The sequence below is a fragment of the Lepidochelys olivacea genome (genome assembly GCF_965140295.1).
Source record: "Lepidochelys olivacea isolate rLepOli2 genome assembly, chromosome: 11".
Taxonomy (NCBI): Eukaryota; Metazoa; Chordata; order Testudines; family Cheloniidae; genus Lepidochelys; species Lepidochelys olivacea.
This window is the reverse complement of record NC_140421.1, coordinates 64,141,396-64,156,464: the sequence shown is the minus strand read 5'-3', so window position 1 is coordinate 64,156,464 and position 15,069 is coordinate 64,141,396. Positions and strand designations below refer to the sequence as shown.

The 15,069-nt window shown below is 46.8% G+C and overlaps 3 protein-coding genes across 3 annotated transcripts in view; all 3 read left to right on the top strand.

Moving 5' to 3' along the window:
* Nucleotides 1-2,750, top strand: part of LOC311528633 (uncharacterized protein C2orf80) — a 38,786-nt gene extending 36,036 nt beyond the window's left edge. Inside the window, exon 10 of the mRNA XM_084643897.1 lies at nucleotides 2,597-2,750. Coding sequence (XP_084500023.1) covers nucleotides 2,597-2,659 — 63 coding nt within the window. The 3' untranslated portion in view covers nucleotides 2,660-2,750. The remainder of the gene's footprint in view (nucleotides 1-2,596) is intronic.
* Nucleotides 2,751-3,427: 677 nt separating this feature from the next.
* LOC311528635 (gamma-crystallin C-like) lies at nucleotides 3,428-6,362 on the top strand. The gene is made up of 3 exons (XM_084643899.1): nucleotides 3,428-4,096; nucleotides 5,005-5,244; nucleotides 6,032-6,362. Exons 1-3 carry the CDS (start codon nucleotides 4,061-4,063, stop codon nucleotides 6,305-6,307), a joined length of 552 nt encoding a protein of 183 aa, XP_084500025.1. The 5' UTR covers nucleotides 3,428-4,060; the 3' UTR covers nucleotides 6,308-6,362.
* A 4,001-nt stretch (nucleotides 6,363-10,363) lies between these two features.
* On the top strand, nucleotides 10,364-13,190 carry LOC311528598 (gamma-crystallin B-like). Its single transcript, XM_084643815.1, has 3 exons — nucleotides 10,364-10,383; nucleotides 10,794-11,033; nucleotides 12,895-13,190. Exons 1-3 carry the CDS (start codon nucleotides 10,375-10,377, stop codon nucleotides 13,168-13,170), a joined length of 525 nt encoding a protein of 174 aa, XP_084499941.1. The 5' UTR covers nucleotides 10,364-10,374; the 3' UTR covers nucleotides 13,171-13,190.
* The last annotated feature ends 1,879 nt before the right edge of the window (nucleotides 13,191-15,069 follow it).

Genomic DNA, 15,069 nt, shown 5'->3' with positions numbered 1-15,069 from the left:
TATTGTAGAAGGGGCAAAAGAAATGCAAACATACCATGCTACTTAATTAAAATGCTATTAGGGCTCCAAAGGGAGCCACAATAGGTTGGGTTTTCTTTTTCAGATTGCTGTGTGTTTTGGAAGCAGAAGTTAAAAGTAATCAAAACTCTGGTGAAAGTTGATTGTGTCCCTTTTAAGATAGAGTCTCTGAGCTGCTGATGGCTTTAAATCCAAAAGCAGGAAGTTTCTGTGAAAATGCAAATGACCTAAATGATAAAGGAAGGAAAGAACTAGCAGCACAAAGGAGCTGCAGATAAAGGACATACCTGGTCAGCAAACAAATTGTCTAAATAAAAGGCATGGGATAATAATGATAATAAGTATCCCTGTAACAAAAAAAATCCTTTAAGGTCGTATGGTAATGATGCTTCTCAGTTACTACCTGTAAATAAAACTTAAAGCTTAACACAGCAGGAAAAACATTATAAACTTGGTCTGCTGTATAAGAAGGAAAACTCAGGGATTTAATGACTAAACAGTGGGATAATTTCCCCATAACCCTTAAGATAAAAGCCTTTGAAACCTGGCCTGCCTATAGAACAAAAACAGGAAAATATGGGGGCAATTTCTCTGTTTTGCCTGCAATCAGCAAGGGTATTTGTAAAAGAAATATTTTAAGCAATAATCTGCCACCCCAAAAGGGGTAGAAACATGTTCTTTTTGTCTTTCAGAAAATCAGGAAAAGCTGATGCCAGCTGAAAAGCAACCCAATACCATGAATCTACTGTCACAATAGAAATTGTGTTCTGTGTTCTATGTTTTGTCTTGTGTTTTGTGTTGTTGCTCGCACTGTTGTGTGTTTAAAAAAAATACTGAAGACCTGCAGGAACTTAAAAATAAATTAAGCTTTCTGTCCCAGCTACAGGACAGCCTGATACAAAAACAAGTACATGCCAATGTAGACTTGGTCCAAATTGGTCTGGGTAACCTAAAAGGCCAATGGAATCTTTAGTAATGGCTTAATACTACCACATGGCTTATCCATAAGAAAAAAAAAAAATATTAGAAATAGGAAACTACACAGCCATAGCTATGGGATGCACTGAAATGCAGATACTTGCACTAGCTACTTTGGAACACAAAATGTTCTGGGTCATATTGGGAAATATTAAGGGTTTGATGCATTTGTTAAAGAAAGAGATCATTGTTTGACACTTATCAATATGAATGGATGCAATATGTTTCCAGCATTGTAAACCAGACTTGTTAATGGGAGAAATTGTTGTCAAAATTGCACACCAACAGTCCCTGGAGGCAAAGGTATTGAAGGTTAACCCACTCCCCATATTACACATGGGATCCTTTTGGCTACCCTGGACCTTGAGCCAGTGGGCTGGGGAGGGAGGGAAGCTATTGGACACTAGAGGTTGTACCGAATGGACTCCTCAAAAGTGGGTGTGCCTCACCTTGCCTGTTGCCCCAGAACCTTGTAGTAAAGATACATCACTAGGATCATGTATGTGGCATGAATTGGAATCACAAACTCAAATTGCCTCACAGTACTTTCTCTTGAATAGGCTACATAGAAAGTGACACTGACGATTATAAATCTTAGTGTCAAAAGGGGGATTATGTTGGATCATATTAAAGAAGTTCTGTATTAAAATCACAAATGAGTTTGATTCCCCAGAGTTTCAATTCCAGGGTATTACTAATTAAGAGCTCTCTTGGTTTTTGGTCCTGTTTCTCTCCCTCTGTGTGTGAAACTTGCAAGCTGCTAATTGTGTTAGTACATTCTAAGACCGAGTCTGTTCTCAAAGCAATTCACAGAGAGAGAGACTCAAAGCAATACTCTAACAACAGAAACAGCACCCAGAGACTCCCCGCCCTTTTGTTGTATTAACAATTGTGATTAAAATAGAGATAGAGGATGTATGTGGATGGATGCTTGGTGTGGATAATAACTGAATGATCAGGGAGGTGCCAGCCTAAGAATCCAGTGTCCATCGGCTGAAGAAGGCGTCAAGTGGAAATAACCAGAGGACCCCCCCGGAGGGCAGACTGGAATCCACCCAACAGCCTCAAGAATGGGAGAACCAAAGAACAAGATAACATCTTGGAGCCGTCAGGAATGTGCTATCTGCTGATTGATTCAGCAACAGCATGATGAAGCAATTCCCATAGACTGGCATAGGAAGAAATTCCTATAAAAATAGACTCTAAAAAGTGAGAACTTTGGGGGTCTGATTCTGCAAACCAACTTCCAGGAGCATCAGATGAGCATCTGACAAGGCCCTGCTCCCTCCTCATGTCCAGGCCACCTGGCCAGTGGCTTGGCATGGGCAACTCTAAGGCTGGTAACTATGATAACAACCTTGCAGAACCTGTGTGTGTGTGTGTGTGTGTGTTTGTATGAATGAATGTGAGAATAAATTTGAGATTGAATGGAATGTTATAACTATAACTAACTGCTTACTATGATTCTTTCTGTATTCACAATAAATGTGGTATTTTGCCTTTTTCCCTTTAATAAGATCCTGCTGGTTTTTATTTTATTGGTACAACACTAACTATTTTCTAACATGTTTTCAAATGATCTGTCTCCAACAATCTCCAGGCCATTCAAGTATGCAAGCAACATCTGCCTAGCCTCAAGAGACAGAGATTTCAAAAAGATTAAGGATAACCTGATCCAAGATATGGCAGCCATCGGTGGTGACTGAGAGAAGTGGAAACTTAAGCCCATTACGTCAAAGACAGTGTTGTCATGTTTGCACTTCACGAGAACATGACATCTTCTTGAATGGAGAACGACTGGCACATAACCAAAAGCCAGTATATCTAGGAGTCACTTACCTGTAAGGATCATATCACCAAGATAGCTCAGAAAATTAACTGCAAAAATATAAACGTATTTAAGAGGATGAGCTCAAGTTGGGGAGCTAACGCACAAATACTGCACGGCTTGGCAGTAACTCTCTGCTATTCAGTTGGAGAATACTGTGCTCCTGTGTGATTAAACTCTCCCCAGACAAAGCTAATTGACGTGCAACTGAATCAAATGATGAGAATAACAGGGACTATGAGACCAACAAACTCCAAGTGTCTGTGAGTCCTCTCTAATATCCTGCTTTGTAACATCCAGGCATTATATTGCAGTAAAGAACCTGCTTTACAGAATCCGGAAGAATACCACTACTGTCACTTTTAAAGATACATGGGAGGTGCTCAACAGTGACTCATCAGCAGATGATCAATTTGGACGAGGTTACCAACCAGCTCCACGGTGGATGCTGTCACACCAGTGAGCAAAATGGGAATGAACTACTCCCTCTCTAAGAAATGTTTTACATGTCACTCCGCCTGATGGGAGACTGCCAGGCTTCAGGCTGCCACGCTATATATGATACAAGCTCAACCATTTCAAATGTGAGGTGATGAGGTGGGCAGCAAATGACCACACCTGGGGACTCACAACAGCCTTGTGTGGCTGCGAGTGGGGGTGGACGCGGCACACCTACTGAACAGCTGATCATCTCATGCTGGTCTCTCAGGAGGATGTTCCAGACTCCGTACTGCTGACCCCAAAGCTACTAAATGGCTAGAACACGTGTGATGTCTACCGAAGACCTTTTGACTTTTTTTTTTACCATACACATTTCTGTTTTTATCTCCCTACTTTCTATTTTGTCATTTGAACCCTCTTCCGCCTTTATTGTCCCACTTCTGCATTCACTAATAACAAAGCAACTGCAGAGACTATCGAAAAGGATTGTGATGGCATCGACATCCAATCCCCTCTGTCACTGAGCCAGAAGTTTCTCCCTTTTCCTGAACTATGTTGTCTTCAATGTAAAAATGGCTGAGCTGACAGATCTAGGGCCCAGAACTAGTCACTGGTAACAATAGGAATCAAACCTGTTCCCCACTACACAAAACCTATGGACACTAATACAAAGAGTGAGTGAGCCCCCAGAGTCATGAGTTGGCTCTATGAGCAGAGAAAAAAAACTTTTGTTAACATGTGCACACTTAGCACTGGTTATGAGGTATAAAAAGGCAGTTAACCTGCTGGAGTACTATGGCTTGCAGCCTGAATCCAGCTATGATGGGAAAGGTAAGAGAAACCTCTCTGGACTGGATTGTTCAGTATGTAAGACTGATACCAGGGACCTGATTCTCTCATTTACATCAGAGTTAGGGAATGTCTATACATACAACGGTGCAGCTGTAACAATATGGCTGTGTCACTGCAGTCTGGTAGAGATGCTGCATGCCGATGGGAGAGCAAACCACCTCCGTGAGCGGCATAAGTTCTCTTGGTGGGAGAGTGCTGTGCAGAGGAACACTTATGTCTTTGTAAGTTATGTCACTCGGGGGTGGAATATTCACAGCTGACATGAGCAATAGTGTAGACATAACCTTAGGTCATGTCTATACTTACTGGTAGATCGGCACTGCTGCAATAGATGCAGCGAGTGTTGATTTAGAAGGTTTTTTGAAGACATGCTAAATTGGTGGGAGAGCACTCTCCCATCAATTTGTGTACTCCATTTCCTGGAGAAGCGTAAGGGAAGACACAGCACAGTATAGCCACCGCGGTAAGTGGATCTAACTTCGTCAAATTAAGTTAGGTTATTCACATAACTGAAGTTGCACAACTTAGATGGATTTACTGTGGTACTGTACACCAGCCTTTAGTCTGTTAATGTCAAAGGAGTTACTCCTGATCTATACCAATAGGAGAGGAGAATCAAGAATGCAGACCTAGGGGAATTAGCATCTGTATTAATCCCTGGATATTAAACACTCAGAGCCTGACTATGCTCTCACTTACAGTCATGTAAATGAGGATCAATCGCACTGAAGTCACAGGACTATATCAATTTATCATCACTGTGAGTAAAATGTAAGGCCCAGACATTTCATGCTTAGTGTGCTGGATGGAGAGAAATTGGAATGCCAGGATACAATCACACTGTATAGGATATTACTGAAAACTCTGCCCTTTGTTTCTTGCACTAGATCATCCTTTTCGAGGACAGAAACTTCCAGGGCCGCTCTGTTGAGTGCAGCAGCGACCGTCCAGATTTGCAAAGTCAGCTCAGCCGCTGTAACTCTGTCCGTGTGGAAAGTGGCTGCTTCATGCTCTATGAACGTCCCAACTTCCAGGGACAGCAGTTCTTTCTGAAACGGGGGGATTATCCTGACATGCAGTCTGAGAATTTCAGCACCTCCATTAAGTCCTGCCGGATGATCCCACCTGTGAGTTCCATTGTGCTTTTAAAAAATGGCAGCGTTGCCCAAGCCATCATCATAAGGCACTTGCTTGATCATTTTCAGCCAGGCTATTGAGGACTGAAAATGAGAACTGCTTTTTTCCTTCTAGTGGTCATCCCTACAGGATGGCTGGGGGACATGGCAGGGATAGGATAGGATACCTTGCACTACTACTGCCTGTTCAAGGCATGCTGCTATTCTGTGGTTAAGCCTATGGACAGTAAACAGCCACATACATTTTCCTCCCATAGTTCAAAATGACAGTAATTTCTAGCAATTTAGAGGTACACTGGGCCCACTCCCCTCACACTGGTGTAAAATAAGGAGCAACTCACTGACGCGCACAGAGTTCCACCAGTGTGAGGGGAGAATTGGGCCCAATATTTTCTGTGACTCTTTAGAACAAAGTCACTTCTCGGTTTCCTTGATTCTGGGCCCGCTGAAGCCTGAGACACTCTGAACCTACCATAGCTATGGGAGCACTTTGCTGCCTAAGGACTGACCAGAGTTGAACCCATCTATCCTCTTGCACCTGGATGGGCTCCCTCCTTCCCGCCCCAGACATGTTCCCTGCACCAAGGGTGGGAGTCACGGCTGGCGTCGAGCTGAGTCAAAAGGGTGGATGCACTGCCTTTGCAGCATTCAAGAATTCTCCTCCTCTGGGGAGCAGAGGCAGCTTTAAGCATCCTTTGCATCACTGGAGCAGGGCACAGGGCTGACTCAGGACCCAGGACCACAGCAGTCTCATTTTCTGTTTCATTTTCTGTCACAGCACAGGGGCACCTATAGGATAAAGATCTATGAGAAGGAGGATCACAGAGGCAAGATGGTAGAGTTAACCGAGGACTCGCCGCAAGTCATGGACCAGCTACGCTCCCCCGAGATGCTCTCTTGTTCTGTGCTGGACGGGCACTGGATTCTTTACGAATTGCCGAATTACAGAGGCCGCCAACACCTGCTGAGGCCAGGGGAGTACAGGAGATGCAGCGAGTGGGGCTCTATGAGTGGCCAAGTCGGCTCTTTGAGACGTGCCACTGATCTTTACTGAATCAAGACGCCTTTTGCCTGGAACGGTCTCAATGAATAAAATGCTTTAACAACCACTGTGCTCTCAGCATGCTGTTGTAAGTGTACTAAGGGGAACGTCGAGGCTTGTCTTGTGTTCTTGGGCTACGGTATCATCTTCTGATCCAAAAGTTGTCCGTCTTCTTTCCCTGCCCTTCCCCAGCATTGCATAGCTACTTCCAGCACAAAGTGCCTGACGCCAAACACAGGGCTCAGGCCTAGGCAGTGACAGATGGGAGTACGGGGCCACCTCCAGGGCTGTGAAGGCCTCACACCCAGAATGCAGTGCAGGAGTCTGAGCAAGAAACTGAAACATCCAGGACTTGGGCCATAGAGAGGAGGACAGCTGCAGAGCTGTACTTTAGACCATAATCCTCCAGCCCACCCCTGGCCAGAGATTTGGAACGAGGACTAGAGGGGTCCTGGGCTGATCACCAGCCTTCACTCCCTGGCCAGAGGTCCCTGGGAGCATCACCAGGGAGCAGCAGCCAGAGCCCCCTCAGCCACAGAGCTGGGCACCCAGGTGATGGCAGGAATCAGCCATATCCCCGTCTCAGCCAAGGGGTAGCACCAGCCACAGACCTCGCACCAGCCAGGGGCTGAACTTCCAGCCAGAGTTACCTGAGCACCGATCCAGGGCTGAATTAACTAGCCATAGGCACTACAGGCCTGGGTTGAGGGCCCCACCTCCTGGAATTATCTGATTATACTGGCACTTACAGTGTGTAACGAAAGCTGAGGTTTCTGTGCCAGAGGTGTGTAAAGCAAAGCTTGAAAATATGACCCAGGTGAAACCAATTCAGAGACGTCTGCAGCCAGCCTGAAACAACAGGTCTGAGGGGATTGAACAGCCCCATGCACTTGTGTGAAAAATCTACACCTCTGAGCGACACAGTTATACCCACCTAATCCCTTGCGCAGACAGCGCTATGTCAGCTGGAGAGCTTCCCTCTTGACGGAGCTACTGCCTCTCGGGAAGGTGGATTAACTACATTGAGTGCTCTCATGTTGGTGTTGGAGTGTCTGTATTACAACACTACAGTAGCACAGCTGAGCTGATGCAGCATTTTTAGTGTAGCCCTGCCTCTAGACAGACTGCCCAAAACCTGTTGGCATTCTGGAAGCCTTCAGCATGGCCTCTGGGGGACAGTGTGAGGCCCTGATCCAGCAAAACACTTAAGCTTGTGCTTAACTGAAGCTCCTGAAGAGTCCCATTAACAAAATTACATATGAGCTTAAGTTCTGTGCTGTATTGGAGCTTGTATTGAACAGCCTGTCATGGGGTTCACTCTGCACTCTGGGTTCCTCTTTGTGGCTACATCTGGGGATCAGCTCTCGCACGGTCTGGCACTGCCTTCCGTCAGTTACCCTTTTTTCTGTCTTGATGACTGAGAGTGCTCCCTCTTCATGCTTGGCCCTTTGGCTAGGTCACCATATATTTCATATACTCACTTCCAGAGTATCAAAGTCCCTCCAGACCTGCTGTCCAGTTGGTGTCTCCCATAAGCCTTGCCACTTGCCACTGGCTGGTAGGGGAACCCAGGCACACAGAAACTTGGCTTAAGTGTAAAAAGAGCCCCTCTAACACCTATCATCCAATCTTTGAAAAAAATTCATGCCAGCAAATACTTTTTAAAAAGTATTAAGTATACAGATGACAGTAGCCACGATATACACAAACCAAAAAAGGTTAGCAGCAATCAAAGTAAAAAACTTTATAGTACAACTAGATAAGTAAATCAGCTGTGTTTGCAAAATTAGCAGAAGTTATCAGTGTACTGATAAAAAGAATCTCACTCTAAGCTTACCATTGTTCTGGACTTGAATTACGTATTCAGAGGAGCTGTGTTAATGCTGGCATAATGGGCTCAGAACAAATATCAGGTTACCAATAACCAATCAAATTCAGTACTATGTGGCAAATGCTAAATAATCTTGCCAAACAGTTTAACAAAGTGGACATGGTTAAAATTAAAGCATACACACAAAAAGTGTCCCTAGTTAACAGAAAACAAACAACCCAGACAGTTATCCTAGCAATCAATAATGCAGCAGACACAGGACCGCCCTGGCCATGGGATACCATTTTGAAAACTATTCCTGCAACAGATTTCACTTGAGGCCAGCAACAATTACAATAAGGCAAAAAGCCTTCAAAAACAGGATGTGAAGTTAGGACCCCTTTGGGAACAAGCCTCCAGCCAAAACATGAATGTAGGTCAAAACTTCGATATAAAGCAAGAACTCCTCTGTGTAAAATCAAAAAATGGTTTAGTATGGGTGGCACAAAAAAATATGCAAACAGATCTGCTCTTATGGGTGCATGGGCCCACCCCAAACAGGCAGAGGCCAAAGACAGGTTGGCAAAAATGGAAAAAGGACCTGAAGATGCTTCTTATCTGTGCCAGACACAATCCAGCTTTCAAAGAAGGTAAAAAGCTCTTCTGAGATAGGTCCTTAACACCAAGGGGTAACAAGTATGTGCCGGTTGTTGTCAATGCTTTCTCACACTGGGAGGAGGAAGCCTTACACACTAAATATGTGACTGCCCTAATGACTGGACGTTCCCGTCAAAAAATGGACTCCTGGCAACTCTATTTTTCCCCCAATGAGGCCTGATGGGAAGACCAGTGAGAGTGTGGAAGGATATAATTAACCCAGTTCCAGCCTATCTGGCCATAGAGGCCCTGTCAGAAGCCTGGGTACAGGACTTGCAGATGGAGATTCTGCAGCTAGAGAGGAGTGTGGTGGCGAGAAGGACGGGAAAGTATAAAAGACCAATGCATGGTTTGATGCCAAAGGAGACCTGACTGAGCACCAAGTGGGATCTAAAGTCATCATCCAGGATCAGGCTCCCTGCCTGCCTGCCTTTCCCAAAGATAAAGCGATACAGTCTGTGCTTAGAGTTGGCTCCATTGACCCTTCCGTATACTTCTTAGCTCTGGGAGGTATTAGTAAAGCAATACCCCTCACTTAAGAATTTAAAGCAACTAGAAACTGAGAGCCCTACCCCCATCTCCATTCAGTTTACAAGCTTCAGATTTGTTAGATATGTCTCCGGGAGCATAGCAATGGCAGCATTCTCTTTACGCATTGAATATATTTTTTCTTTCAATAGGGTTACTGAAACCCTTTATGTTTCAGGACACACATTTAGTTCTCAGAGCCATCACTGTTAAAATATAAAGTCACTGAGTGAATGAGACACTGAAAATATTCCTGCGCAGTAAACAGCTTTTGAATATCTAAGCAGCGAAAGTTATATAATCCAGGGGTAGAGAGTAGCTTCCCAGTACATATTCTACAGGCATGGGAAGGAAATTCCCAGCATGAAGATAGAAAGAGGGATTAAATAAAGTGAAAAAATAAGTGAAAACAGAAAAAGATTGTGGTGAGAGAAATATACATTAGTACCATACAATGACCACATGTGGGGATTCAGAACAGCCCTGTGTGGCTGCAGGTGCAGATGGACACTGCACACCTACTGCTCATCTCATGCTGGTCTCTGAGGAGGCCATTCCAGACTCCTGCTGAACCCAAAAATACTGAATAGGTAAAACACGCATGACGTCTACCAAAGCCCTTTTGACGTACACATTTCTGTTTTTATCTCCCTACTTTCTATTTTGTTGTTTGAACCCTCTTCTGTCTTTATTGTCCCACTTATGCATTCACTAGTAAAAATGCAACTGCAGAGACTCTATAGAAAAGGATTGTGATGGCATCGACATCCAGTCCCCTCTGTCACTCGGCCAGAAGTTTCTCTCTTTTCCTGAACTATGTTGTCTTTAATGTAAAAATGGCTGTGCTGACAGATCTAGGACCCAGAACTGGTCACCGGTAACAATAGGAATAAAACCTGTTCCCCACTACACAAAAACTATGGACACTAGTACAAAGAGTGAATGAGACCCCAGCGTCACGAGCTGGCTCTATGAACAGAGAAAAGACTTTTGTTAACGTGTGCACACTTAGCACTGGTTGTGAGGTATAAAAAGGCAGTTGCCCAGCTGAAGTACTATGGCTTCCAGCCTGAATCCAGCTACGATGGGAAAGGTAAGAGAAACCTGTCTCGACTGGACTGTTTGGTATGTCAGTCTGAAGCCAGGGATCTGATTCTCCTCTCATTTACATCAGAGTTAGTCTCTTAATGACAAAGGAGTTACTCCTGGCCTATAGCAGTAGGAGAAGAGAACAAGAATGCAGAGCGAGGGGACCTACTGCCTCTATTAGTCGCTGTATATTATTCTTAGAGAGTCTAATTCTGCTTTCGCTTACACTTGTGTAAATGAGGATCAATTCCACTGAAGTTAAAGGAGTATATCAATTTATCATCACTGTGAGTAAAATGCAAGGCCCAGACACTTCAGGCTTAGTGTGCTGGATGGAGAGAAATTGGAATGCCAGGACGCTGTCACACTGTATAGGATGTTATTGAAAACTCTGCCATTTCTTTCTGGCACTAGATCATCCTTTTCGAGGACAGAAACTTCCAGGGCCGCTCCGTTGAGTGCAGCAGTGACCGTTCAGATTTGCAAAGTCAGCTCAGCCGCTGTAACTCCGTCCGTGTGGAAAGTGGCTGCTTCATGCTCTATGAACGTCCCAGCTTCCAGGGACAGCAGTTCTTTCTGAAACGGGGAGATTATCCTGACATGCGGTCTGAGGGTTTCAGCACCTCCATTAAGTCCTGCCGGATGATCCCACCTGTGAGTTCCATTTTGCTTTTTAAAAAACGGCAATGTTGTCCAAGCCACTATCATAAGGCACTTGCTTGATTGTTTTCAGCCGAGCTACCAAGGACTGTAAACAAGAACTGCTTTCTTCCTCCTAGTGGTCATCCCTCCAGGCTGGGGGACATGGCAGGGAGAGGACAGGAAACCTTCCACTACTACTGCCTGTTCAGGGTGTGGGTATAGCTGTCCTTAGGTTAAGAATATAGACAGTGACCGACAACATACTTTGAGTTAAGATGGGAAAATTTTTCCATAACTTCTGGGGATTTGGAGATACACTGGGCCCACTCCCCACAAACTGGTGTAAAATAAGGAACAACTCATTGAAGCCCACAGAGTTCCACCAGTGTGAGGGGAGATTTCGGCCCAATATTTTCTGTGACTCTTTAGAACAAAGTAACTTTTCTGTTTCCTTGATTCTGGGGCTGCTGAAGCTTGAAATGCCCTCCAGCAGAACTTAGCGTAGCCTATGGCAACAGTTCTCAAGTAGGGGTCCGAGGCCCCCTGGGGGCCCACGAGCAACTTTCAGGGAGCCCTCCAAGCAGGGTGGGTATTAGATTCACTGGGGCCCAGGGCAGAAAGCCAAAGCTCCACCATCCGTGCCTGAAACTGAAGCCAGAGCAGCTGAGCTTCGCAGGGCCCAGAGATAATTTCCCTGCTTGCTACCCTCTAATGCCAGCCCTGGCTTTTATATGCAGAAAAACAGTTGTTCTGGCATAGGGGGCCATGGAGTTTTTACAGCATGTTAGGGGGGCCTCTCATGGGGCAGGTGTGCCCCATCCCTTCTTGGGACAGGGTGAGGGTAATTATGGCCCCGCAGCTGAATCTATACAATCACCGCTTGTCTTGGGATAGCTTGGCCTACGTATAAATGTCAGTGTGGCTGCCCTTTCTCAGGGCTCTGTGTCCTTGTGGCCCAAGTCAGTACGGCTGCCCTGTTCAGTAGGGCTCTTTGGCCTGGTGGACGCTCAGGAAAGTGGGCCACCACGAGGGGAGTGGTGACCGGGTAGGGGGACCCGTGCCCTCCCTTCTCCAACAGGTCCCAGCTCAGGGCCTTAACAGTGGCAGGAATGCTGACCACTGAGTCAGTGGGGAATCCATCCAAAACACACAGACACCACTTGGTACAATGCCTCGTCCCCGTGAGCTACTTCCTACCCTGTCCCTGGTGTAGTAGTCCTGGAATCGCCAATGTCCATAAGCTCCTCAGCCTGTGCAGCCCTCTGCAGCTCCGTTGCTCCTTGGGTGTCTGCAGGAGCTTGGGTGTTCTCTTGGGTCTTGGCATCTCTGGTTTCCGCCTTTAAGGAAGGGCCTCAGCACCTTCCTCCTCAACAGTCAACACCATATGAGCTGAGCTGGGCTGAGCTGCTCCCTTTTATACCTGGTTTCCAGATGGAGCATGCCCAGCAGGGCCGAGGCTGAGTGACCTCCTCTGCCCAAGGAGTAGAGTTAACCCTTGCAGTACCAGCATGCGGCAAGCACGCCCTGTCACAGGGTCTCAGAAAGAAAAAGACTGAGAACCCCAGGCCTATGGGAGCACTGTGCTGGCTGAGGACTGGCCAGCATTGTACACTGCAGCCCTGTCCCCTTGTGCCTGGTTGGGCTCCCTCCTCCCCACCCCACACATGCTCCCTGCACCAAGGGTGGGAGTCACGGCTGGCGTAGATCTGAGTCAAAAGGGTGGATGTGCTGCCTTTACAGCATTCAAGGATTCTCCTCCTCTGGGGAGCAGAGGCAGCTTTAAGCATCCTTTGCATCACTGGAGAAGGGCACAGGGCTGACTCAGGACCCAGGACCACAGCAGCCTCATTTTCTGTCTCATTTTCTGTCACAGCACAGGGGCACCTATAGAATAAAGATCTATGAGAAGGAGGATCACAGAGGCAACATGGCAGAGTTAACCGAGGACTCGCCGCAAGTCATGGACCAGCTACGCTCCCCTGAGATGCTCTCTTGTTCTGTGCTGGATGGGCACTGGATCCTTTACGAATTGCCGAATTACAGAGGCCGCCAATACCTGCTGAGGCCAGGGGAGTACCGGAGATGCAGCGAGTGGGGCTCTATGAGTGGCCAAGTCGGCTCTTTGAGACGTGCCACTGATCTTTACTGAATCAAGACGCCTTTTGCCTGGAAGGGTCTCAATGAATAAAATGCTTTAACAACCACTGTGCTCTCAGCATGCTGTTGTAAGTGTATTAAGGGGAACTTCGAGGCTTGTCCTATGTTCTTGGGCTACGGTATCATCTTCTGATCCAAAAGTTGTCCCTCTTCTTTCCCTGCCCTCCCCCAGCATTGCATAGCTACTTCCAGCACAAAGTGCCCAACGCCAAACATGGGGCTCAGGCCTAGGCAGCGACACACTAGGCAGCGACAGACGGGAGTACGGGGGCACCAACAGGGCTGTGCAGGCCTCACCCAGAATACAGTGCAGGAGTCTGAGCAAGAAACTGAAACATCCAGGACGCGGCCCATAGAGAGGACGACAGCTGCAGAGCTGTGCTTTAGATCATAATCCTCCAGCCCACCCCTGGCCAGAGATTTGGAGCGAGGATTAGAGGGGTCCTGGGCTGAGCGCCAGCCTTCACTCCCTGGCCAGAGGTCCCTGGGAGCCTCACCAGAGCCCCTTCATCCACCATGCATGGAGCAGGCAGAGCTGGCACCCAGGTGATGGCAGGTGGTGAATCAGCCACATCCCACTCCCAACCGAGAGGCAGCGCCAGTCACAGCACTTCCCCCAGCCAGGGCCAGAGTTACCTGAGCACCGATGCAGGGCAGGGCAGGACTAACTAGCCATAGGCACCACAGGCCTGGGTTGAGGGCCCCAGCTCCTGGAATTATCTGATTATACTGGCACTTACAGTGTGTAACGAAAGCTGAGGTTTCTGTCCCAGGGGTGTGAAAGCAAAGCTTGAAAATATGACCCAGGTGAAACCAATTCAGAGACGTCTGCAGCCAGCCTGAAACAATAGCTCTGAGAGGACTGAACAGCCCCATGGACCTCAATGTGGGGTTAACTGCAGGAGCCACCAAGACCAGCCCAGCAGAGGACTGTGGAAGGCAGGAAGAGAAGAATGCTGCTGGCCCAGTCCACCCATCCAAGCAGATACACCCAGGCTCAAGGGCGAGGCCTGGAAGCTACCCTACTCCTATCCCTTCATCTCAGGGTGGGAGGGACTAAGGACCCCTGTTCTCCCTGCAGGTGGAGAGCCCTTGCTTCTTGGGGAGGGCAGAGGCCCATGCTTTTGGTGGGGAGTCATACAGAGCATTCGCCAGCGTAATGGAGGGGGAGCCATGCAGCGCTCCCCAGCCATACCAGCAGGAGGTGTACTTTGAATCTGAAAAGACTGTTGCTTACAGTAAGATAAGTCCTGATCCCTGACTCTCTGCATGGACAGTGGTGCGAGTTCAGAGTTTTAGAAAGACTGTAATCTAGTCTATAAAACTACAAGGTTATCTGTATGTACAGCTATCGGTGTATTAGAGACAAGATTAAATACAGAAAACAAGAGCAAAGGCAACAAGACATTCAGTTTTAGCCTGACCCCTCACGCTACAGTACGGTCCTTTCATGGGGACTCCATGGGTCAGGCCAAGTTGAGTTTTGCACTTAGATCAACAATTCAAGCTTTTTTTCTGTGCCAGAAGCCTAGCAATGTAACAAGATGCTTGTAATAAGAGCTACGCAGTATCATCACCAATAGCCTGTTTCCAGTACATTGTACAGTCATATGGTTGACTAAAGACTGGTCTACATGACAGACTTACGTCAGTATAACTACATCATTCAGGGGTGTGAAAAATCCTCACCTCTGAGCGACACAGTTATACCCACCTAACTCCTCGTGCAGACCGCACTATGTCAGCGGGAGAGCTTCCCCCATTGACATAGCTACTGCCTCTCGGGGAGGTGGATTAACGACACCGACTTTCCTGTTGGTGTTGGAGTTCCTGCATTACAACACTACAGCAGCACAGCTGAGCTGATGCAGCATTTTTTGTCTAGACCGGC